This window comes from Ictidomys tridecemlineatus, chromosome 13 (assembly GCF_052094955.1).
Source record: "Ictidomys tridecemlineatus isolate mIctTri1 chromosome 13, mIctTri1.hap1, whole genome shotgun sequence".
Taxonomy (NCBI): domain Eukaryota; kingdom Metazoa; phylum Chordata; class Mammalia; order Rodentia; family Sciuridae; genus Ictidomys; species Ictidomys tridecemlineatus.
The window spans coordinates 13,715,212-13,742,344 of NC_135489.1; the positions used below are offsets into that span (position 1 = coordinate 13,715,212).

The 27,133-nt window shown below is 35.2% G+C and overlaps 1 protein-coding gene across 9 annotated transcripts in view; it reads left to right on the forward strand.

Moving 5' to 3' along the window:
• The window catches only part of Pign (phosphatidylinositol glycan anchor biosynthesis class N), a 120,174-nt gene that overhangs the window by 83,911 nt on the left and 9,130 nt on the right, over positions 1 to 27,133 (forward strand). For 7 of the 9 annotated variants that reach the window (XM_078029924.1, XM_078029925.1, XM_040272375.2 and 4 more), the window contains 6 exons: positions 1,855 to 1,941; positions 5,749 to 5,804; positions 6,273 to 6,348; positions 8,387 to 8,460; positions 10,762 to 10,804; positions 13,028 to 13,080. In XM_078029924.1, coding sequence (XP_077886050.1) covers positions 1,855 to 1,941; positions 5,749 to 5,804; positions 6,273 to 6,348; positions 8,387 to 8,460; positions 10,762 to 10,804; positions 13,028 to 13,080 — 389 coding nt within the window. Of the gene's footprint in view, positions 1 to 1,854; positions 1,942 to 5,748; positions 5,805 to 6,272; positions 6,349 to 8,386; positions 8,461 to 10,761; positions 10,805 to 13,027; positions 13,081 to 17,209; positions 17,377 to 24,208; positions 27,112 to 27,133 lie in introns of those variants that run through there. The other 2 variants (XR_005727948.2, XM_078029928.1) reach the window with 2 other exon arrangements.

The window sequence follows — 27,133 nt, forward strand, 5'->3', positions numbered from 1 at the left end:
TATTTCATTGAAAATTCTATCTACTTGAAATTTTAGTATTTAAAGAACCTTGGTAAATTTTATTTAACCTAACCAATTAAGTTAAATAATTTGCAAGAAAAAGTTTCACTTATCACAGAAAAACACAATTTAACAGTTTTAAAAGCAATGGATAGTTTGAGTTGTTGTTGTTGTTGTTGTTGTTGTAGTTATAGATGGACAGCATGCCTTTATTTTATTTGTTCATTTTATGTGGTACTGAGGATCAAACCCAGTGCCTCACACATGCAAGGCAAGCACTCTGCCACTTGGCTACAGCCTCAGCCTTCCATTGAGTTTTTCTTAATCATTGATCTAAAAAATTAACATAGGTGAGTGAATAGAGAAAAATGCCCTTCATTTTATTTTTCCTTGTTTTCACATCCAACATTTCCTTTTGTCAATATATTTTAGTCAAAAGAATTTTCATGCTGTCATAAATTAATTTATAAATTTGATCATAAGTTGCCATTTAAGTTCCCACTGTTGTTTTTTCTCCACATTCTAATCCAAGATGTTTATTCTGTCATCTTAGTGGTTGTGGCCTTAGCACACATCTTAGACTGCTTATGCAACACAGTATACTTGGAATTGGCTAAAAGCCAACCACATTTTAAGGACACCTTGATCATGCTGAGTTAGAGAACAAAATTGATGTTTGTTGCCTTTTTTAGAACTGAAGGTCTTGAGAAATTGGTGATAGAATATTTACAGTTTTACTGAGGTCAGATAAATGAATATTGCAGAAAAATACTTTGACAGTTGATCCATCCTTAAATGGCTTCAATTGAGTTTATAGAGAAGCATTAATAATTTAGAATAACTAATTTAAGTACCAAAGACTCCTTATTGAAGGTATATTAAGTAATTTCTTGTGTTTAACTCTCAGCCTTGGAATATTAATACATAAAAAGCCGTTTTGATCAGAATAATGTAAATGGTAAGAATTAAATATTTTGACAGACTGAGGGTCATTGTCACTTTTTAAATTCTATTTTTAACTGAAAGCAAATCTGTCTTTTTCTAGAAAATAGTATTAAAGCACTCCAGGAACTTAAAGAGGAAGTAGTGGTGAGAGTGGTCTTTCTGTAAAGTCAACCTGGGCAGAGGAGTTAAGCAAAAGTAAACCCAGCTTGTTGTACTTGAGTGACTCTCCATTTTACCAAGACCAGGGATGTTTTGCTTTCTTAGAGAAAAAAATAACATTTTGAGTGCAATAGAATTAACAGAATAAAGAAACAGAGGAACATTTAATTTTACCATGCCATTTAATATCATACCGTACTTGGGTTTAAGAAGGTCAGGACTTGGGCTGGGGTTGTAGCTCAGTGGTAGAGCGCTTGCCTAGCACTCATGATGCACTGGGTTTGATTCTCAGCACTGCATATAAACAACTAAAATAATGGTCCATTGACAATTAAAAACTATTAAAAAGAAGAAGAAGAAGAAGATCAGGACTCTCTCTGAAGAACCCTTTCTTACCTTTGAAAAAAAAGGGAATTCCCACTTTTATTACATATAAAAGTAATAAATGAATAAAGACAGGGTCTCACTAAGTTGCTTAGCACCTCACCATTGCGGAGACTGGCTTTGAACTCACGATCCTCCTATCTCAGCCTCTAAAGCTGCCAGTATTACAGGTGTGCACCACCATGCCCAGCCTTTGCAGATTTTTTTTAAGGTGTAATTTTGCTGTAGAAAAAAAATTTTGTCCATCATTTTGCTAGCACATGGTATATTTCTGCCATGGTAACTTGGCCATTGTAAGTTTAACCTTTGAAGGTAGAAGTAAGCCAATTGTTAATGTGCATTAATGTGTTTCTTATTATCTCACAGCTCACAAGTATCCAGTTCTCCTATAATACTGATATAATTCAGTTTCGACATCTCTGTCTGGATGACATCCGTAGAGCTTTTTTCCTTGTATCCTTTGTTGGAAGTTTTAAGACCTGCTACCTCCCATTTAATGGTGTGAGAATATTTGGAAGGTATTAATGTAATAGCTCTTAAGTGTATTAACTCATCTCAACCATAGCTTTCTCATATATATAGTTCACATTTTTAAATTTTTTTAATACAGAAAAGTATAAAGAATAATGTAATAAATAAATTGTATATTTTTCATCATTCAAGATATCAACAATTAAGATTTTATCACACAGGCATATTTTTTTTTTTTTTTACAAAAAATTAAAATGTTACAGTAAAGCTGGAGTCTCCTTTCAACTCCTAAGTCCAGTCTAATTTCTCTCACCCTGGAAGCCATCACTGTTATGGGTTTGAATCTTTTTATATGTGTTTCACATGAAATTTATATTATATAATATCTGTCTCATAAGGGTTTTGGGGTCACATCAGAGGCAATGTTGTTGAAGTATATACAGTAAAAAGAAAAGTCAGTATGATAAAGCGTCACTTTGGGAAGTCTGGCTGACCAGCTCCAAGAAACTCATAGGGAGTTATGCCTTTTTTAAAATTTAATGTTTTTTATCTTCATTGAAGTATAATTGACAAAAATTTTACATATATATATTTACAATTTTTAACTTGACTCGATGCTTAAATATACGTATACATTCTAAAATGATCATCACAAACTAAATAAATACCTCTTGCTTCTCATAGTTATCATTTTCTTTCCTTCCTTCTTGTCTTCCTTCCCTCCTTCCTTTTTGGTAAGAACGTTTAAGATCAACTCTTTTGGCAGATTTCAAGTGTATAATAGCTAATACATAATATAATAGCTAATACATTGTTAACTGTCATCACTATGCCATACATTAGATCTCTAGATATTATTTATTTTAGGTAACTAAAACTTCATACACTTTGAGCAACACCTTCTTTTTTCCCCCTTCTCCCAGCCCCTACTGACCTTGATTCTACTCATTGTTTCTAAAGCTATTATAGTTTACACATCTAAGTAAAATCTTATAGTATTTGTCTTTCTATGTCTTCTCTGAGCATCATGTCCTCCAGGATCATGCAAGTTGTCACAAATGAGAGGGTTGCCTTCTTTTTTAAGGATAAGTAATATTCCATTGCATGCATGGATATATATATATTTTTTTCTTTCTCCATTCATCCACCAGTAGACATTTAGGTTTTTTACATGTTTTAGCTATTATGAATAATCATGTAGTGAACATGGGAGTATAGATATCTCTTGAAGATACTTTCATTTTCTTTAGATATATACCAGAAGTGGAATTGCTGGGTCATGTGGTAGGTGTATTTTAATTTTTTGAGGAATCTTTGTAATGTTTTCCATAATGGCTGTACCAGTTTATGTTTTTGCCAGCAGTTTATAAGGATTTTCTTTTCTCTACATCTTTGCCAACAGTTCTTTTTTAGTGTAGCCATTCTAATAGGTATGAGGTGATATCTTATTATGGTTTTGATTTTCATTTCCTTGATCATTAGTGATGTTGAATATTTTTTAATATATTTGTTGGGCATTTTGTGTGTGTGTGTGTGTGTGTTGTCTGTTTTAAGAAATATCTTCAGATCTTTTGCACATTTTTCCATTCAATTATTTGTGGGGGTTGTTGCTGTTGTTGATTTTGAGTTGTGCAAGTTCTTTATATATTTTGGATATCTACCCCTTATTATATATATGGCTTGTAAGTATCAGAGGTATTTCCTTTGAACTTACTATAAAATAAACAAATATTTTCTTTGAACTTACTTCCAAAAAAATAAATACTCTCATTTTCCCCTCTCTACCCCTGGTTTTCATTATTAATTTCACTTTTCTCTGTCTTCACAGATTCTTTCCACTCGGTCAATGCTAACGAAAAAAAACTTTTCCCCCACAATACTACATCCCCCTAAGTTACAATTGTATTTTGTCCTGTTTGCTACCAAACTTCTTGAAAGAAAAATCCGTAGTAATTGCCATTATTTCCTTATAATCTATTCACTATATCCACAAGCCTTAGAACAGTGCCTGGCACATAGTAGTGCTCTATCAATATTCGTCAAATGTCTCTGCTGAAACTGTACTCTGAATGATATGTAGGGGTTTCCTGACTTCACAGTTTCATTTATTTACTTGACCGTGCTGTAACATTTAATTCTATTGATTTTCTTTTTTCTTTTCCCTTGACTATTAGGACTCTATACAAGTTCTCCTTTTAACTTTTTATATCATGATTCCTCTCTAAAACCCCTTCCTTTCCCTGACGTTGAACCATATGTTTTCTCCAAGATACACCATTAACCTTTTTCTGTGAGGCTGGGTTATTGCCATCCTCTCCTATAGTGGTGACAGACACCTCTGTGCTAACAGCTTCACCTCTGCTAATCTAGCTTTGACTTCTCTCCTGACGTCAGGTGTCACATGTCCAACATTCTCCTGGGCATCACCAAATATAGATTCTAACCTATCAGCTCTACTCCTCTCCAGAATTATTCTGTGACAGGCCTCCTCTCATTTAATGCCATCATCATGTTCACAACCACACAAATTTTTCGAACTGCTCCTTGCCTATTTCTAAAGTCCCATTGCCTCCCCACAGTCTCTCTATGTTCACTGTCACTGCACTGATTCAGACTTCCTTATCTCTGACATGGACTACTGAAATAACTCCCTTAGTGGATTTCTTGCCTCCAATTGTTTGTTTTTCTGATCAGAATTTTATACAGTCACTGATATTTCTTGATTATGTGACTCACATAAATACTTGCTACTATTCATTCTTTCTACAGTAAAGTTCAGGGTTTTTAATAATATGTCTCCAATCTGTATTTCATATTTCATTTTTTACTCTATCCTTCAGTAAACTCTTTTTTTTAAGTTTCTATCATATCTTTCTATTTCTCGACTGTGTCATTTTTTCCCACTGTTTCTTTACTGATTTTAGTTACCCTATCAGTCTGTTTATATAGTCGTAGTGCCTTGCTTTGTCTCTGACATATACTAGACAATAAATGTTAGTTGGTTAGATAATTGGTTAAATGAATGGATGCATGAATCTGTTTAAAGCTCAACTCACCAACTCATATGCCACTATTTCACTGAAAGTTTTTGTGATTCATATTTCTTATTTAGGGTTTCTGTACCAATTTTTACATAAATAATAATAAGATAACTAGCATTTATTGAGCTCTTTCATAGGTGAGGCATTATTTTGAGAATGTTACTAGCAGTAAACTCTGGGCACCTATAAGATTAATACCTATTTTTGATTACTGTACTAATATACATCTAACTTTAAGAAATGCCAAGAAGATGCTCAAATTTTCTATAGTCTCATTCTCTAATTGAATTATTCTGAAACATGCTTGTTTCTTTCTGAGCCTTTCAAGGAGTCTAGCATGTGTTTCACATGTTGTGGGCACATAGCAGGTGGTTAAGAACTAAAATTGTCTTGCATCTGAAGGTGTCTGTTATATGTACTAGGTCTGCATTTTTCTTTTGAAAAAGTCATTAACAGCTAACTACAGATAAGGTCCAACTTGTTCATGTTCAAGAAGAGGAAACTAATCTTCCCAAAGTGACTAGTGACCAAAATGACTTACCAGGCCTCAGTTCTCAGTATGTTGCTTCTTCAGCTGGTTATTTCAAAATATATATATGAGGAATATGATTAAACATTCAGTTAAAACAATTATGATCAGTGTACAAATCAAAAAGTAAATTCCCCTTATGTTGAATGGGCGTGTCTTTTCTAAATGAAATTGGTATGAATTCCAACTTGCTTTGGCATTTCCTTACCTCTTTTTTAGGTTTTCTTTTTAGTGACAGCATTTTTTGGAACTGGAAATATAGCCTCTATTAACAGGTAATTTTAAATGAAAGTATGTGTTTGCGCATGTGTGTGTGTGCATGCATATCCAAAAGAATAATACAAATTAGAACTTCCCTAATTTTTGTTCTGTACCTTGTTTTTCATACTCAATGATATCTTTTAGGGATTAGTGTGTATCATCACACACAGACCTATCTTGTTTATTTTCAGTGGCTTTACAATATTCCTCTGTATAATGTATGCTTGTAGGTTTTTTTTTTTTCCAGTTGTATAGGGACACAATGCCTTCATTTATTTTTATGTGGTGCTGAGGATCGAACCCAGTGCCTCACACAGGCTAGGCAAGCACTCTACCACTGAGCCACAACTCCAGCCCCTGCTTGTGCTTTAATAAGAGTAGGTTATAGAGAATTAATTTAAACATCATTTAAGCAGAATATTATTTTAAAAGTTACAGTATGAATTCTAAATTCCTCTTTTTTTTTTTTTTATATTCCCTAGCTTTGATCTTGCCTCTGTCTATTGCTTTCTGACTGTATTTAGTCCTTTCATGATGGGATCCCTGATGATGTGGAAGGTTAGTTTTCTTTTTCATTGTTTGTATTAAGCTGTTGGTTGACTAAGATTATGAATTCATTGTGATGTTAAGATTATATAAAATTTGACATTAAAATTATAAAGTCATTATAATAGAGTTAAGTAGCCATAGAAAGAAGATACCCTTAAGTCTTGGCATTGACACCAATACTAAACTGGAGGTAGTACATTCTTCCCTTTACTTCTAAATACAGTTAATTTTCTTGCTCTACTCTGAAAGAGTATTTGATTCCAAAAGAGGATTCCATGCTAGTTTCATAAAGGCCTATCAAAGGTTATTAAAGCCTGTGGAGAAGCTGTGATCAAAACTGCAGTGCTGTTCAGGATTCTAAAGTCCCCTGAACCTCTGGTCCCCACCTTGAGACAGACAGCATGTTACAATCTTTCCTCATAATCCAAGTACCTAGAATTGACTCACTCCCTCAAAAAATATGTCATTGAGTGCTTCATTCATGGATGTGGCAGACACAACCTGAGTTCTGGCAGTAGAAAAATGACATATTCTCAGATTTCCACGGATAATAGACTCTCCAGTGAAGTATAATTTATGTTCATCCTTTTCTTCTCCAAGGTCATTTTACTTTTCTTGTTCCCACTAACAAATTTCCTCTACCATAGTCTCTGGCACATTTTATGTAGTTAGTACATATTTACTTAAATAAAATAATTAATGCCTACCTAAAATTGTTACCTTCTCTTCAGATCATATAAGTAGCAATTGTTAAAGGTGTATATTCTCTTAAGGAGTTTCATTAATGTACTAATACAAAAGTTAAGTTTAGGAAATGTTGAAAAGATATTCTGGATTTTCTTATGTCTATTCTCTATTGAATTATTTGAGAACATGTTATTGCTTTCTTAATTTTCATTCACATTCTTTAAATGGTGGTTGTTCTTTTCTCTATTAAAAGACCATAAGCCTAATTAAAAATAAGACAGAAACAAAGACAGACAGGGAAGCTGGCAAACTGGTTCACATTAGAATACTGATCTGTAATCTCCAGCATAATTCAGTGAGTTTTAACAGCATATGCATAAGATGACTTTTGTTGACTTATCCATCATCAGTGAGGGCCCCCCTTGTTTTATTCATATGCCCTTCACTTGGAAAATAAACTTATGCAGTCTTTTCTTTTTTAATTAGAGACTGAACCCAGGGGGGCACTTAACCCCTGAGCCACAAACTGAGTCACATCTCCTGCTCCCCCATCTTTTAAAAAAAATTTTTTTGAGACAGGGTCTCATTAAATTGCTTAAGGCCTTGCTTAGTTTCTAAGGCTGGCTTTGAACTTGCTATTCTCTTGCCTCAGGCTCCTGAGCCACTGGGATTACAGTCATGCTCACCATGGTGTGGTGTGTGTGTTTGTGTGTGTGTGTGTGTGTGTGTGTGTGTGTGTATGCATATATATACATATACATATTTTTTTAATTGGTCATTGAAAAGTAATACCTCAAAACATTAAAAGTCTTGGCTCTGTATTATGAATTTTCAAGTAGTATAAATTTTCTTATACCTTTCTCTATATATTTTCAAATGTATTACAATTAATAAGAATTTTATAACCAGAAATAAATATGTATCTTTTAAAAAACAAAAGGCACTGATAAAGCATGAATCATATTTATAGTGTTACAGTATCAAATAGCCAGATGAGTTTAGAGATCTGTAAATCAAGTTACCAGGTGCTTAATCTATTTTATTTGGGCATTCTATGCTTTTCACAGCTGCTTGGAATGGTTTGAAAATTGATACTAATTATTAAAATGAGTTAAACATGGCAAATTTTATAATAGGTTTTTATTTGGAGTATGTATTGATGTTTGTTATCTTCTATGCTGTGTATATTAATGTAGATTTTTAAATCAATTTTATCACTGTTCTGTGTCCTTGGAATCATGTTTTTACTTCAGTGTTTGCTCCCCACTAGTATATGTGAAAGTTATTTGAGAAAGTATTTGTTTAAAAGAGTGTTTCAAATGCTTCAGTTACCAGTGGCATCATTTGTTCTTTTAAACAGATTCTAATTCCTTTTGTTCTTGTCATGTGTGCTTTTGAAGCAGTTCAGGTAACTACACAGTTATCATCAAAAAGGTAAGGTTAATAATTGAGAAGTATTGGATTTTCCCATTTTTAATAAGTGAGAGTAAACATTTGAAGATATTTCATGTATTGCTATTAAGACCCTGCTACATAGATTGTTACTTACAAAAATGAAAAACCCTTCTAATCAGAGTTCAATTGTTGCCAGAGGAAATTAATTGATTAGATCCTCTAATCAATTAGACAGATATTCTTTTTAATCAATAAAATGTTATTAGAATATTATTTAACTAGTGAGGAACTTCCCTAGCAAAGGGTGAAATATTAATGTTAAATATTATAATTAATTAATTGTTTCTTTTACATATAACTGTGCCTGCTAAAACAAGGGATATCATTCTAACTTCTTTTGGCTTTTTTCTTAAATATGTATTAGACAAATTTTTTAACATTTCATTTTCCGTGGCTTGAAACTGACTTTTCTAAATATCAGTAATTGAGTTTCTAGTCTTGATTTTTACACATTTGAGAAATGGGGTAGAAAGTATTCTTTCTGAGTTTTGATGCATTTCTAGAGCAATCAGTCTTAATCAAGATTCTGGGAGAGAAGCTGTCAAGTCATCTGTTTATTTTTTTTAAACTAGTACAATTGCATTATCAGCATAGGCATTCTCCAAAAAACACTTGATATAAATATAAAGGTTCTTCGTAATTTGTTATTCTTGAATCACAATGGCATACTAACTGTGGAAAGAAACAACTAGCATTAACATAAATATAAATGTTGCTCTTGATGAGCTTAACCTAAGACTAGTTTAGCACACTATTGTGCCATAATTTTTTTAAAAAAAGTTTTTCTAATATGTAAGAATAGTAAAAATTTTGTTTGTAGTTTGAAATGTTAGAGTATACTTTTGCAGGATGTCTATATGAATATCATATTGAAAGCATTTACATTTTTGTCAATATCACATGGAAGTGTTATTCAGATGCAATAAAAAAAATGAATGACAGGGCTGGGGATGTGGCTCAAGCGGTAGCGCGCTCGCCTGGCATGCGTGCGGCCCGGGTTCAATCCTCAGCACCACATACCAACAAAGATGTTGTGTCTGCCAAGAACTAAAAAATAAATATTAAAAAAAAATGAATGACAAGTACTGCCCTCCATTTCCGTAAATAAACTTTTTACAGAGGGTTTTAATTAAGACTTGATTGAAAACTGGGACACGTGGAATGAAAAGTCAAAGGCTTGTCAGGATGTGTGTGTGTGTATATATTTGTGTGTATGCATGCCTGTGTGTATAGTAATTATATCTTGATATTGATGCAATGAAAAACCGAACACCAAGGGAGAGAGAGAACTGACGCTAAAGGTAGCCAAACTAAGGTTTTATAAAAATACTCTCTTTTACCCATTAAATTCTTACAAGACATTGACATTTCTCCCAGGATTTCACACAGACTTCTAAGATTGAATATCACACATTAAACCTAGCAGTTTTCTTTCTTGTTTCCTTTTTCACACAAGCCTAAGTCCATCTATCCTTTACTGCCATATTCACTTTTTAAATATCAGTGATACCATCACTCCTTCATTTGCACATTTTCCTGGGGTTTTTATTGCTAAACATTTTCTTATAGCTCTTGAAAGGATAGAGATTAATGTAAGAGTGTAGCTTATACTATTAATAACCTGGTTATTAGTTCCATAGTTCCAAGGCTGAGTTCATCAAACCACTGAGATGATTCTAATTGTACTCTTCTGATTCCTTAAAATGTGTATTGAACAAAGGTAAAGTAGAAAAGCTCTGATAGGGGGCTGGAGTTATAGCTCAGTTGGCAGAGTGCTTGCTGTACAAACACAAGGCCCTGGGTTGAATCCCCAGCATCACAAAAAAAAAAAAAGAAAAGAAAAGAAAAGAAAAGCTTTATTAGCATTATTTTATTTTTCATGACTTAAAATTAACTTTTCTAAATATCAGTTTCTCTTAGTAACTGGATTCATCAATAAAGCTTTGTATATTTTGGGTAGAGGCCCAAAAGAAGGAGTGTGGGGCATGAAAAGTACCGTATGGATGATCTGTTGGGAATGTTTTTGGCTATAACAAAAATCTAACTGGTGGTAGATGTGTCTCCTATAAAAGGGAGTCCAGAGGTCAGTCATGCAGAGCTAGGGTGGCGCCATGAGTAACCCTACCTTTCACTCTCCCATTTTTAGGGCATTGCTTTTCCTAAAGGGTTATTTAATTATTTTCATTTAGATCTTAATGTACCTGACTGTGCCTGTTGTATTAACTATAAATTGTGTCTCTCACTCTCTCTCTCTGTCTCTCTCTTTTTTTTAATTCCCAGCCTTTTTCTCATTGTCCTGGTGATATCAGACATTATGGCTTTGGTAAGGCATTTTTGTATATTTGGTATAAATAAAATTGAGAATTTAAGTGCTGAGATAATTTAATCAAGAGACATGTGAATGTATTTCTGCAAATGAAATCTTTAGATACTGAGTTCCAAGTGCTGACATAACTGACACAGATAAATTATTTTTTCTAAACTATGTGTGTAGTTTGAACTCTTCATAAGGTGTCAAAAGTCTCATTACTTGTTTTATTCAAGCCTGTCATTTTATAGCTATTCTTCCATTTTTGCTTTGTTTCGGAAATGAACCTTCCACAGGAAGTTAACAGTAGTTAGTGTTTGATTTAGGTAACACATCATTCTCTAATTTAAAATGTAGACTTTCCCCCTCCCCTTCTTTCAGATTAAAAGAAGAAAGGAAAAAAGGGAAGAATTGTAGGAAGGAAAAAGGAAATAGAGCTTTTCCATTAGGAAGAGTTATCAAGATAATAATTATAATAAATGAGTTCTGAGTGAGGAGCTTTTGTATAGTGTATTAACACAAAGAGGAATCTATTTTGTAGCTATAAGTTTGAGGATTCCCCCAAAACCCTTGTAGGTCTGATAATTCACTAGAAGCATCCCTGATCAGGATTATATTCAGTTATGGTTGACAGCAGTGAAATCATAGATTAAAATCATCCAAGGGAAAGGATGCATAGAGCAGAGTCCAGGAAGACAGCAGATGCAAAACTTTTGTTGTTCTTTTTCCTGCGGAATCAGGATAACATTATTCTTTCAGCATTCAGGCATGACAGTACACGTCACCATTGCCAGACAGGCTTACCTTAGCTTTGATGTCCAGGTCTTTTATCAGAGCTTGATCACATACTACCCACAAGACTGATCTTTAATTTCTGTCTTTCCAGGGTAAAACTGGTACTATGTGGCCCAAAACTCCCATCATAAATCCTATTGTTAGACTATCTGGTGACTAATGCCCCAAGCAAAATACATCTGTCAGAATTGACATCCTAAGGCCTAGAAATGACCTTCCAGTAATTTGAGAACAAAGGCCATACCTCTTTTGGAGTAAGATTAATGTTTTTCTATATAACATCCCATGTCAGAAGTGTCTAGGGACACAGATTTGAGTACCTTCCAAATCAGGTTTCCTTGTCAATAGATTTAGTTGAGAACATTTTGTGTTCTGTGGAACTATGTGTCCAGTGTTTCTGAAATTGATCATACATAGTTTTAGAACAAAAAGCATCTTTCAGAGCTGGGAGTGTAGCTCAGGGGTAGAGTACTTGCCTAGTATATATGAAGCTCTGGGGCCAATACCCAGCATCTCAAACAACAACAACAAAAACAGCTTTTAGTTTTGCTCACCAAGTAAGAAATGGGCAAGACATGGTAATAAAAGAGAGCTGAAATTCCCTGATTAGTTCTACATGAAGAATCAGATTGTGTAATTTAACTTGCAAAACCATTTGTGATCTGCTTCTGCTTCTCACCCCTCCATGTTTATTTTCTCTTTACACCAGGTTTTCACTTTGAACCTATAAAACTATCTGAATGTTTGATGCCTGTGTAGGCTTTTCCCTCCACTGGAAACATGCTTCTCCATCTGTCTCCCCTTCATCCTCTATTTCATTTGACTCTTACTTTTCACTCAGATTTCACCTTTCAGTGAGAAGCCTTAACTTACACCCCTCCTTCTGTGATTCTGTAATTGCTTGTATTTTCTAGTAATTAACTAACTCACTCCCCCCTCCCCGCTCCCTTACCTCTCCTCCTTTCCCTCTCTCTCTCTCCCTCCATTCCTTCCTCCCTCCCTCACATGCTGGTACACCTGATAATTTGAATCATTCACTAGATTATGTGTCTCATGAGGGGAAGTTATCTCTAGGAACTAACACAGTGATTTTTAATACACAGTAACAGTTTAAGTGAATGGAGTTGATAAATAGATGATATGGCTTCTTTTGATATATATTTTTGATATTTAGTTTGTCTTATATGAATTGGCTGGTTTTTTATTTCTAGTTATTCAAAAATGTCACTTTTATGTTTATTTGATTAGATGATAATTCTGTTTCTGGCTTTAGACAATTGATCATTTTAGTCCAAGCAAAAGTTTCAGTAAAAGGTGTATTCTTGTTGATTCTAGGCAGATAGTTATTCTGAAAGATCAAAAGAAATATGATACATATGATTCTAAAACAATTTTATTTTTAGATTTTTTTTTAACAAAGTCACATTTTGTTTTATTTTACAGCATTTTTTTTTCCTGGTGAAGGACTATGGCAGCTGGCTTGATATTGGAACAAGGTATAGTATATATTCCCATAGTTCTTACCAGTGTAGTAAAAAAGTAAAACTTATATGATATGTTAGTACAGAAGGCACCAATGTGATTTTGCATTAAACATAGAAAATAGCAATTAATTTAAGCCTCTGGAAGCAAGGTACATCTCTCTAACTCTTGGCATTAACATATTAGCGAGTGTTTTCTTCGGATGCTGTGGGCAGGGGGAATGTTATGTCTAGAGAGGACTAAAGGGCAATGGAAAGACATAAAAGAAACTGCTTGAATTGGAGGGTTAATAGTGGATCACTACAGTGTCCTGGTGTGTTCTCTTAATCTACCTTTGGAAAAAAATATTTTGTGACTTTTAGAATCTTTAATGTGGGAATACTTTAACATGTATACCTGTAAAATTGTTTATGAAAGTGTAATCTGAACAAAATATCTTTTTCCTCTTTATTATGATATGAATGTCAGTCACCAGAATCTGTTAAGTTTTTCTCTTTGAAAAGAACACGAAGTTGACCTTTTTTTCTTTCTTTCCCCCAAAACATTCTGAGACAGAGTATGAGGTTTTCTTCTTTTTATTATTATTATTTTAGAGTATATTTTAATAGACTGATTTTATTTGATTTAGTTTATATTTAGTCTCATTTTGTGTGCTAGGAATTGTGTGTGTTTGCATGAGACACTTCATTAGACATTTTGCCTTTCTGGCCAGCTCACGGCTTATATAGCCTTGACTTGTTTTATACACACACACACACACACACACACACACACACACACGTATGTATATTCACCTTTCTCAATACACTGTGGATTCCCTCAGATCTGCATCTGATATGAATCTCTGATATGCCATATGTACTTGACACATAGAAGGTACTTATTAGATCACTAACTTTATCTTCTTTTGTCTCATCAACAAAAGCAGAGGGAACATTTTGATATCTTCTTCTTATCCCAAGGTGCCCAGGCAGATAGTAGGCCAGAACATGGGCTTAGACTGGAGTGCCTGGGTTTGAGTTCCTCTTTGACCACTTTTTATCTGTGAGGCCACTATTAAGTTACTTAATCTTTCAAAGCTCGCATTTCTGGCATAGTCATTTTGAAGGAATGAATTCATGTTAAAGCATTTTCCTGGCATCTAATAAATTTCAATAGATGTCCACTATTATTACTGTTATTCTGTGTTTGTTTTTAATACTGTACAGTATTTTTGGTATTTAATGTACCTCTCCTTACTCCCTCCACAATTTAATTAATTTATTTTCATTTTGACATAGGTCAGAATTTTATTTGTTTGACAAATATTATGATAAAATATAGCATTTTTGTGTGAAACTCTTTATCTTCTTTTTAACTCTTTATCTTTAATGGTGGTAAATGTACACCATTTACCATCATAATCATATTTTAAACCATCTCCTGATCTCTTTCCATCTTACAAAACTGAACTTTTGAACCCACTAAGCAGCAGCTCCCCATTCTTCCTCTCCCTAGCCCTTAGCAGCCACTATTCTACTTTCTATTTCTAGGAATTTGACTACTCAAGAGCCTCTATTGTCTATTTGTCTTTTTGTGACTGGATTATTTTACTTAGTGTAATATCCTTAAGGTTCTTCCATGTTGTAATATGTATCAGAATTTCATTCCTTTAAAGCTGAATAATATTTTATTATATGTACATATAGCATTTTGATTATCCATTTATCTGTCAGTGGACATACAAAACATCTTGGTTACTGTAAAGAATGGTGCTATGGATATAGAAGTAAGACTTTTATATGGGAGAAATCTGTATTGGTTTGATGTTAAAGAGGTACCAAGGAATGAAGTGGATTTGATTTTCACATTGAAATGTGCATCACTAATTTATATTACACTAATTAAGAATTTTAGATTTTTCTCTGATTGGCTTGAGGCTTATCTTTACCTGGCATATTTTTTCTTCACAGTACAAAACCTAATTTTTACCATCAATAATAACATGTATAAAATACAAAGCACCTTTTGATATCCATGATTTCAATTCAATTCTGCAAATATTTATTCAGTACCAACTGAGTGTTAAGTATGTTTTTGGGGGATAAAAACACAGTCCTGGGCCTCAGGGAGCTGATAACTAGAGAAAGAAACATCCCTAACCAGGCAATCTGGGACCATGGGAGAAGTTCTAGACCAGTCTGTTATGTCCTGTGGGGGCATACAGAGTGCCTTTCTCAGCCTTGCAGGGTAACAAAAGGCTTCTTAGGTGAGGGGCTGTCTGAACATGGCAAGTACAAGGTTTCGAAGAGTATACTGAGTCACAGAACTGAGGGAAAACATGTAAAGTGAGAGAAGATGAAGAGCAGAGAACAGAAGTGTGGAATTGAAACTGAAAGAAGCCACACAGCAGGAGAAACCCAGGAGAGAGTAGTATTGTGGAAATCAAAAAGTATTTCAGAGGCTGGGATTGTGGCTCAGTGGTAGAGCACTCGCTTAGCATGTGCAAGGCCCTTTGGATCCTCAGCACCACATAAAAAGAAATAAGTAAAATAAAGATTTTTTTTTAAGTATTTCAGGAAGGAGGGAAGTCATACAGTGTCAAGTGTTACAGAGAGATGAAAGTGAGCATTAGAGTAAGCATCAGTGGTCATTGATGAGCTTGGCTAGAACAGGTTTACTGGTATGATCTGGTATTAGATTGCTACACTGAGTTAGACCACCAATTTCTGGATGAGTGCTGCAGACCAAAGATTATTGTTTTTTCTTCTCTGCCAAGACCCCAGTTTAAAAAAAAAAAACTAGGATAACTAGGAAAAGCGAAGAAGACAAGAGAAGGAATATCCACAAATGTGAATTAAACAAATTCCATAAGAAGGATAATCAGAGAAGGAACACCCCAGAATCTACAGGCAGGAAATGTCAAAGGAAAGTAAGACACTTAGAAGGCTCCAGACTCTATAATGTAGAAGTAAGGGTGATAAAAGGGAACCAGAGGGGATTAATTGAATGCTTGTTTATCAAATACCAAATAATGGTATTAACAAGCTCTCCATAGTCTCTCCTCTACCTCCATTCCTGGGCAAAAAGTGTTACAGGCGTTTTACCATCAGGAGAAAAATAGAGGATGCCTCTAAAGAGACTGAAAAAAGTCTGGGGAGAATTTCACTGCTTTGTTATATGTGCTGCCTACTCAAAATAAATCTCTTCCCCATTCTGGCATTCATAGCTTCCTCCCCTCTATAACCCAAAGAGCAAAGCACCCCTACTGCTCAGCTTAAAACATGACATAGCAATTTCTATCACATACATAGAATTTACTGGTAGCCATTCTATTTCTGGATGACACCTAGAGGGAAGAGACTTTCTTAAAAAGTTATTTAAATACACACCATGTTGTGACCTAGTCATTTCATGCCTATGTATTTATCCAAAAGAAGGAAAAACATGTACACAGAAAAACTTGTACAGGAATTTTTATGGTGTCTTTATTCATAATAGCCCAAATCCAGAAACAACCCAAATGTTCATCACCACATAACTATGGCTAAACAAATTGTGCTACATCCATGTACTGGAATACTACTTATTGATAAAAACAAATTGATAACTGATACACTCAACTACATGGATTAATCTCAGAAACTATATTGAGTAAAAGAAGCCAGGTATGTAAGAGTATATAATGTATTACTACATTTGTATAAAATTATAGCTGGGCATAGTGGCATGCACCTATTAAATCCCAGTGGCTCAGGAGGCTAAGGCAGGAGGATCATGAGTTCATAAAAAGCCAGTCTCAGCAACTTAGCAAGGCACTTAGCAACTCAATGAAACCCTGTCTATAATAAAATATAAAAAAAGGGGTAGGGGTGGGTTTACTGGGTAGCCCTAACAGGAAGAACAGAGGACTAGCGGGCCATTGATCAAGCTTCCAAAATGATGCCCACACCAATTATCCTGTCGAAAGAGGGAACTGATAGCTCCCAAGGTATCCCTTAGTTTGTAAGCAATAGCAGTGCCTGCCAGATGATGGCCAAGGTTGTAAGAACCACCCTGGGTCCTCATAGCATGGACAAACTTACTGTAACAGCTGAGGCAAAGCAACAGTTTCTAATGATGGGGCCACTATTCTGAAACTGCTTGATGTTGTCCTTCCTGCAGCAAAGCCTTTAGTGGACATTGCCAAGTCCCAAGATGCTGAGGCTGTTGATGGTACCACTTCAGTGACCTTGCTGGCTTCAGAGTTTCTGAAGCAAGTGAAATCATACATAGAAGAGGGTTTTCACCCCCAGATCATCATTCAAGCCTTCTACATGGCCACCCAGTTGGTAGGCGGGTTCACCTGGCTTTGCCTGGGCATCTTCACATTCCTCTTAGGATAATAATTTAACTGGAGCAAGGAGTGAATACAAGAACAGGATTATTTGGGCATTTCCTTACTTCTTTCTGGGAACTTCTATTTAGTAGCTTTTTGATGAAATAAATTTAACCTCATATTGAAGTCAGCCTGGTAGATTATGATACAGACACAGGTTCTTAGTAAGTGACAGCTTTTTTTTTTTTTTTTTTGGTCTTACCATGATAGGTGAGCACTCTCTTCCACTGAGCTACATTCCCAACTTTATTTCTATCAAGTACTTCTAGCTCATCTTGGAACCTAGCTATCTTTCACCTCTAACCTTGATTTTGTGACTAAGGACAAATCACTTAATCTTGCTAGACTTTACTTTTCTTCCTTTACTGATGACAGCAAAAGGAGAAAATTTGGTGATAACATTAAAATGAGATTATATATGAGGAGTGCTTTAGGAAAGATAAAGTACATATACACACACACATGTATATATACACACACATATATTTGTATACACATTGTATTTGGGGGGTTATGAGGGATTGAATTCAGGGATGCTTAACCACTGAGCCACATCCCTAGCCCTTCTTTTATTTTTTATTATGAGACAGGATTTCACTAAGTTGCTTAAGGCAATACATTGTAAAAATTTTTTATATATTTATTTTTTTTGTTGAGGTTAGACATAATACCTTTATTTTATTTAGTTATTTTTATGTAGTGCTGAGGATTGAACCCAGGGTCTTGCACGTGCAAGGCGAGTGCTCTACCGCTGAGCTACATCCCCAGCCCTACGCATTGCAATTTTTATATAACTAATAAAGTGCTAGAAGTCGGAGGTGTATTTAGTAAGACAGAAAAAAAGGGGCGATGTGGCTCAGTGGTTAAGCACCCTGGGTTCAATCCCCAGTACCCCTCCAAAAAAAAAAAATTCTAGAATAGTCTAGGTGTGGTGGCACATACCTATAATCCCAGTGGCTCAAGAGGCTGAGGCAGGAGGACCCTGAGTTCAAATTTAGCTTTAACAACCTAGACCCTAAAAGCAACTCAGCAAGACTCTGTTTCTATAAATAAAATAGAAAAAAGAGGTGGGGAGTGTGGCTCAGTTGTTAAACACTCTGGGTTTAATCCCCCCCCCACCAAGAAAAAAAAAGTCTAGAATAAACAAAACTAATCTGTAGTCACCGAAAACTGAATGGTAGTTTCTGGGGCTGGGGCAAGGGTAGACTTGACTACAAAAGGGCATATGGAGGCTGGGGTTGTGGCTTGGTGGTAGAGTGCTTACCTAGCATGTGTGAGGCACTGAGTTCAATCCTCAGCACTACCTAAAAAATAAATAAAATAAAGGTATTGTGTCCATCTACAACTAAAGTTTTTTTAAAGGGAAGGCTCACTGGGAGATTTTATGGGACTAAAAATGTTCTATATCTTGACATTGATGATGGTTACATGGGTATGCCATTTGTCAGTACTCAGCTAACTGGATGCTTCAAATAATTCCATTTTCTCTTATGTAAATTATACCTCAAAATTGATGTATAAAGAAAAACAGAAGAACTAAGATAAGTATCTAAAATTGAAATGAGTAGGAGGGCATGAATCCTCCTCTTTCCTAGTAAATAATGCTTTAAATTGATGCTCAATAAACAGCAACATAAAGATACTAATTCATGTTAGGGAGAAAACTAGCAGACGTTCCAAAAAAGAAATACAGTGGATGCTCTGAGAAGTGGGTGAAAAGGAAGGAGAGATTGTTACTTTTCGTTATAAATCTTTCTCCATTATATTGCTTTTTTGGTACTGCATGTACAACTCCACTAAAAATTAAAGGGAAAAGTCACAAATGGAATTGGAAGTCAGGAAGTAGAATTTTAAGTTTAGATCATTCTTTTCAAGCTTAATTAGAAAGGGAAAGAAATATAGGGCAGTGTTCACATGAATGTACCTTCCCACCTTTCTATGAGGGAGATGTTATTTTCATTTCTTATTACTAATGAGCATGAAGAAAATTATAGGTGGAAGGAGTGAATGTCACTAGTTTCATTGATCTTAATTGGAGGTAATATGTGGGACCCAAGTGGAGGAAGATTGTTCACAGATTGTTCACAGAACTGCTCTCAAGATAAGAGTAAAGTTGTGCTTGCAGAATCCATATACCCAACAGTTGGGTGTTCGAGATATGAGTCCTGAAAAGGCATGACAATGGAAGTTCAGAGACAAGAGAATCAATTTATATTAGGCAAAAGGCAAAGACAGAAGCTCAATTTGAGTAGGAGTCCAGGATGTCAGTCAAAGGATGGCCATCAGTCACACCTCTGCCAAAAATGTTTTGTGCTATACCATTTATAATATGTTCCAACACATTATTTCATATCATCCTCATCACAAGACAGTGAGATAGATATTATCTTTCACATTAGATATATTTACTCTCTCCACTTGACAGGTGAGGACGTTGGCCCTATGGAGATTTTGACTTGCTCATGTCACAGGTCTTGAAAAAATTTAGCTGGATTTTTCTTTTTTCTTCTTCTTTCTTTATTTTTATTTTTTTTTATTTTGTGACAGGTTCTCACCAAGTTTCAAGGCTGACCTTGAACTTGAGATCCTTCTGCCTCAGCCTTCCAGGTGGCTGGGATTATAGGTGTATGCCATTATACCCGGTTGTTCAATTGGTGTTAAAGGTAGAACTTCTGTAACTGAGGTTCTAGTGTTCCAACTGCCCTTCATTGCTTCTACATACAGAGAATTTCCCAAAGACTATATATTGTAATCTAATTAATTCTTTTTTAAAAAGTGGCTTTGTAGCTAATCTTATATTTGTTATTGTTGCAAAGGAATTATTAACTGGAAAGTTTTTTTTTTTTTAAAGAGAGAGTGAGAGAGGAGAGAGAGAGAATTTTTAATATTTATTTTTTGTTCTTGGAAGACACAACATCTTTGTTGGTATGTGGTGCTGAGGATCGAACCTGGGCCGCACGCATGCCAGGAGAGCACGCTACTGCTTGAGCCACATCCCCAGCCCCTGGAAAGTTTTGAATAATGTAAATTTGGAAGTAAAGGAGAAAGAAATATGTTTAGGAGGAAGTGAGCCAAGAATGAGGTTATCTTAGGTGAGAAAAGTTGGCCAGAGACCTTTGTTAAAAGTACAGAGTATAAGTCCTGTCTTCAAAGAGAAAATATTGAAAGGCAGGGGGTAAGATAGAAAACAGGTTTCCAATAGGGCACGGCTTTCACAGGTCACACAGCTCTAACAGACAGGCACTGCCCATTCTGGCGCACACTGCCAAACTGCACAATAAACAGAATGGTTTCTTATATACATCAGGAGATGCAAACAAGTAGTGAATCTCACATTCATGCTTGAGAGGAAAGCCTTGTGACATAAAAAAGACTGATAGCAGAGTTAAAAGTTAAAGGAAGCTGGCAGGAGTAGTATGCTGCTAAAACCTTAAAACTTTGTGTACGACCCAGCAGGACTTCTGCTAGGCCTGTTCAAGAAAGTGGTGCTATAATGAGATACCCATTCTCCCAGCTTCAGCCTTCCCTTTGCTTACCTTGATTACTTTTATGCCCAGAATTCAAGTACAGAAGATTGCTTTCCATGAACTCATGACCTTTCCCCTCTTGCTTATTCTGTTTACTTGATCCTCATTTGTTCATCCCATATGTTCCATATGTTTTCTTGTTTCCTTTCTGTCCCAAAATTAATTGGGAGAGTATTTTCCACAACAACAGAACAACTTATCTTCTATTTTTCTCCCTCACTAATAATATACACCTTCATTTAAAAGAAAAAGAAATGGAAATAGATGAAAAGAGGTTTTCACCCCAAAATTAATTGGGAGAGTATTTTCCACAATAACAGAACAACTTATCTTCTATTTTTCTCCCTCACTAATAATATACACCTTCATTTAAAAGAAAAAGAAATGGAAATAGATGAAAAGAGGGGAGAGGGAGGGAGGGAAACAAAGAAAACCTCTTTTAGCCTTTTATTTTCCCTTCTTGCATCAGTATCAGGCCCCTATCCATTCTGAAAGTTCTATATACCTCTTTGTCCAGGAGTTATCCCTCTCACAATTTGTCATGTTGCTTATTCAAAGACAGTCACCATTTTTCTCTTGAAACTTATGGGTTATTTTTCTTTAGAAATGTCATGTTAAGCTGTTTTAAGTAATTTAGTGTAGTCATGTTTATGTTTTCTTCCCTGGGATCCCCAGAAGTTTCCAGAAACTATTTGGGGGTGTTGAATTGTTTAGCCACAGAAAAAATTCTACTCAAACCTGGAGGAAGCCAAGTTGAGTTAAGCAGTGATTATGAAAATTAATTATTGGGAAGATATTAAATTGATGATAATAATAATTATGATTAGCATTCGTGCAATCCCAGCTACACAGGAAGATCACAGGTTGAGGTCAGCCATGGCAACTTAACAAGATCCTGTGTCAAAACAAACAAAAAGTAGAAAAGGCAGGGTATGTAATTAAGTGGTAGAGTGTCACTGGGCTCAATCACCAGTACAGGGGGAAAAAATTCATTTATTGGGACTTGGAGATGTGGCTCAATGGAAGAGCACTTGCCTAGCATGTGGGAAAATATAATTATTTTTATGTTCTACAGATGAGAAACTGGTTCTGAAAGACTGATTGAAGTAGCATACCTAGGTGTTCTTTCTTTTTTGCATCATATATGCATTTAATATATAAATTATTTCTTCAGAAAAACACATATTAAACACTTGCCATGCATAAAATATTCTCAGGCATTATTATGTTCCCAAAGATGAATGGAATTGCCTGCCTTGAGACTTCATATCTAGCATTAGAGATATATAACTGCTTCATTGGGATATTGCATAGGGGATTCAAGCACTGAATGAAAACTTCTGATGAATAACCTATAAGGGACATTCTAACCCTAGAAGTATAGGATTCTAACACATCGCCCTGTTTTCTGGGAGATTATGGCCAAATACAGGCCATATGAAAGACATATAATACCTATAATATAAGAAAATGTGGGTAGGGGCCACTCCAGTTCAGACTCCAGTGACTGAGAGAACACTGTGTGGGGTCTGGCACTTGAACTGGTATCTGAACAGAAGGTAGAATTTCAATGAAGAGAATTAGAGATTTGGAAAGAGTTCTTCAGGCCCACAGAAGGATATGAGCAAAGCTATAGAGATTTAAAAAAAAGACTAATACGTATGTATATGATATGTGAAAAATAATTTGGATTTCAAAGAACGTAAGTTTAAATAAAGAAATTTCTAGAAAATAGCTTTTGGGAGGCTTAACATGGTGAAAGTTTTATACAAAATTATACATTCATTGGCATGTGAGTTGGAAGCCATATTTAGATTTATTTGAGCTCTGCCATTTTAGGTGTTAACTTTCATAAATGAATGATTGCCTATGAGTTAGGAGTCTTGATTACCTTATTATACAAGGGAATGAGGAATGCGTGCCTTGAAATGGAGGTAATAACTGGGCTAGCAGCACTGTCAGGGTCATTACCATGTATCCTTATGTCTTTCTAGTGTCATACTTTGGCCACCATCTTCAGTTTCTTAGTTTGGGTTTTGATTTTGGTTTTCCTGAAGTCCTTATGTGGCTCATGCACAGTTTTTCCCAAAGTCAGAATACTCAAACTGCAGTGATTTCAGAAGGCCCTTCACCATGTCATAGTATTTTGCCCTCTTAAAAAAGAAAAACAATAGCTGTGTTAAATTTCAAGTTTATGTGAGCAAGAAAAAGGTTCTAGAACTGAACTAACTGCATTCTGGACTGCAGTTAGTTCAAAATGCTGAGCCCCATTGCCTGTGCAGATTATATTTATAGCTGGAGAAAATGAAGTGACATACAGGAACAACCTGATTGGCTACAGTCAGTATTTGCCTTATATGGGCATGGTGTGATGAAGCTTTTTATTTGCTTTATAGGACATAGTTTGGTCAGTTGGCAGCCTATTCCTGGCTGAAGCTCAACTGCTGTGATTGTCTGACACTCAGCTGTAATACTCTGAGATAAGTTGTTAATTTGTTTACATATCAAGTAAGGTTGCAGTTCACTACATGTGGAGGCAGTTTGGGGACAAATTTCTCATCCTGCTACAGAAACAGACTTAGGTGAAACTTGTTAAATTTAACAGCACCAAACCCAAATTGCCAATTTTTATCCTTTTTTTACCTTGAAGTTCTTTTCTTTCCTTAAAAAAAATGTGGCAGAATATATATAACATAAAATTTACTTTCTTAATCATTTTTGAATTGGAGTTCAATAATATATTCATATTGTTGTTTTAGTCAGCTTTTTTGCTGCTGTGACTAAAGGATCTAACCAGAACAACTCTAAGGAGGAAAAGTTTATTTTAGGGCTCACAGTTTCAGAGGCCTTAGTTCAGAGAAGGCTGGCTCCATTTCTTGGGGCTCAAGGTGAGACTGAACATCATGGCAGAGGGTGTGGCAGAGGGAAGCAGCTTACATCATGGTGATCAAGAAGCAGAGAGACTGACTCCACTTTCCAGGTACAAATACGTACACCAAAGTCACGCCCCAATTCCCACCTCCTCCAGCCACACCCTACCACTTTAGTTAATCCTGTCAGGGATCAACTCACTGATTAGGCTAGGGCTGTAATCCAATCATTTCTCCTCCAAACCTTGTTACGTTATCTCACATGTGAGCTTCTCGGGGACACCACATCTAAACCATAACAGTTGTACAACAGATTTCCATTTCCATTTCATCTTGCATAACTGAAACTATATGCTCATTAAACAACTCCTCATTTTTCTCTTCCCAGCACCTGGCAACCACCATTATACTTTCTGCTTCTGTGAATTTGACTACTGTAACTCCTATTGAGCATCTTTTCATATGCCTGTTGGACATCTGTATGTCTTCTTTAGGGAAATGTCTACACAAGTCACTTTCCCATTTTCAATTTGGGTTAGTTGTTTTTTTGTTGTTGTTGTTGTTAAGTTGTAGGAATTTTTTATATATTCTGGATATTAACTCCTTATCAGATATATTATTTGCAAATGTTTCCTTCCATTCTGTAGTTGACTTTTTACTCATTTATTGTATTCTTTGATTCACAAGTTTTTCATTTTGATGTACAATTTATTAATTTTGCTTTTGTTACGTGTGTTTGCTTGATACATTTTTAAAAGAGCTGTTGCAAAACTTGCATTTAACATCTAGCATGACATTCTTCCTGGCATGTGTGTGACACTTTCACCCTATTCCTTGCATTCTTTTATGTAGTCATCATGGAAATAAAACATTCATCAGAGCATAAAATATAGCAAAAAGAGAAAATACAAGGCATAAAATAGTGAGCATCATCCAAACCAAGTGAAACAGAATGGCATATTAGCACATGTAGACTGAAAATGTTTTGATGACCCTCCTCTCTACAGTACTAGTCATAAACATGGATGTTAACTCCATGTTTTCGTATTCTAAGTAAATTATGTATACACATTAAAATATTCCATAGTTAACTAATGGCATACAGAGCACAATATGCTATCAAAGTATCTTATGTGTGTATGTTCTTTCTTTAAAATAATGGTAACTGCACTATACATATGGTGATCATATTCCCTGGTTTACCTAGGATGGCCTTGTCTATACAATATTAAAGGCCCAAAATGGATGGGAAGAGGATAAAGGGCAAACCTGTTAATGGTATAGCCTAGTTTATCTCATTCTCAGTGCTTCATCCTTAGTGCTTTATCCTTAGGGATCTAACTCCCAGATCTAACTTCCAGATTAAAAAGTAAAACACCATATAATAGGGTTCACATGTCAAAATCTCATTATCATATCATATCATAGGTGCTTGTTCTCAAAAACTTCTTGAAGGCAGATACAGTAAAGAACCACAAATCACAGTTCTGTTCATCAGGGTAAGGGTTTTGGACTAAACTATATAAATTATTCTATTGAAATATCTCCCAGTTGTATTTTTCTTCTTATTGTATCATCCAAAAAATGCCCAATTTAAGAGAATGTGATTGAAGGGACAAAATGAAATCCGAGTTAGGGAAATTAGGCTTTCTAAATGGCATTGTCCCAGAAAAATGCTACAATGTGAGGGTTTTGTTTGGTTTTGGTTTTGTTTCCCCCTACTCTTGTTGGTGGATCTTTATTTTTATTTAGTGCTAAGAATCAAACCCATGCCTCACACATGCTAAGCAAGTGCTGTACCACTGAGCCACAACCCCAGCCCTACCCCCTGCTCTTGTTGGCAAGTTAGAATCCTAAAATCTTTCCTTTTTACCCTGTACACCATTAATAGCATATACTGCCTCAGTGAACCATGTGGTGTTGGTCTAATGGCAGGAGCGGTTCATGCATTTTCATAAACATCTAATTTATTGCCAGGAAAAGGCTTGGGTAGTGGGGGAAGATATACTTCCAGATTAAAAAGTAAAACACCAGTTAATAGGGTTCACATGTCAGAATTTCATTATCATTACTTTTTCTTCTTTTTATTTGTGAGACTGTTGCTTTTAAGATTTGGGGTTTCTAATTATTCCTAAGTGAAAGTATATTCGAAAAGCAGAGATTTTTCTTGTCTTGCTCCCGTTATTATTAAACTTACTGGTGGTGTTCCCTTAGTGGGAACCAAGGTTATTTGAGATGTGTTCCTGCAGTGGTTTCCCTTTGTGACATTTTATTTTCAAGCTCCTTTTTGTTAGTAATATAGTTAATAACTGCAGCCATTTCATGCCTGTTATTCATAGGAATAGAATGTTGTCCTTTTATCCTCAGTGTGGTATTGTGTTATGAATACTGAAGTGGTGAGAATCTATCCCAGAATTTTAGAGAGGAGTTGGAGCCCTGTGAATGCAGCCTGGCATGTGTCTGGAATGTTTATAGAGTTGTTGAAATGACTGCAGTAGATTTCCAATGCTTTTGAGAGATTCTTCAGCTTTTAATTTTTGGTTAATCAATAAGTAGTACTTTCTTTAACAATAAAGACACCTTACCAGGACATGAGACAATGTATCCATTTATAGGTATAGTACTCTCTGTTTACAGTGTGTCTTCAGAGCAGATTTTTTCCAAAATTTAATTGGGACTCTGAAGGGAATACACTGCAGTCCATAAATTCAGCTGAAGCCCCAGGTTAAGTGCAGCCTTCCTCTGGAGAACCTGTGGCATCCAGGTACTCATTTAACAACTATGTGAAAAATATCCTGCCCAGGCCATAATGTTGTGTTCAGCTGACAGAACTAATTTAGTATTTTCTTCTTTTGAGCTTTACACTTTATCTTCATTTATTGCAGGTCATAAACTTTACAGAGTATTGCCTTTTATATGGCATACTGAAAGTGCATTTTTAAAACTAGAGAAAAAAATTCCTGTGAGGTAATATTCACAACTATAAAAATCTACATTTAAATTTACGCTCTAAATGTGTTTGTAGTGAGTTGAATAGAGTCAGGATCATCAGTTTGATTGAGCTGCAGTTTGATTTGATAGCAGTGTTCATTTGGTCTTTAATTGTTTCCTACATGCTCTATTGTTATATCTTATTAAAATACAAATGACAGCAAAAGTATTTATCATTTCTCTTTAGATATAATGAAAATTCATGATTCTGTTCTATTATTCTTGAATGTCCTAAATATAATTAATAAGTGAACAATGAAGTGTCTTTGTTCTTTGAATAAATATCAAGCTATATTCAAATCAGTGGTTCTCAACCTTTTTT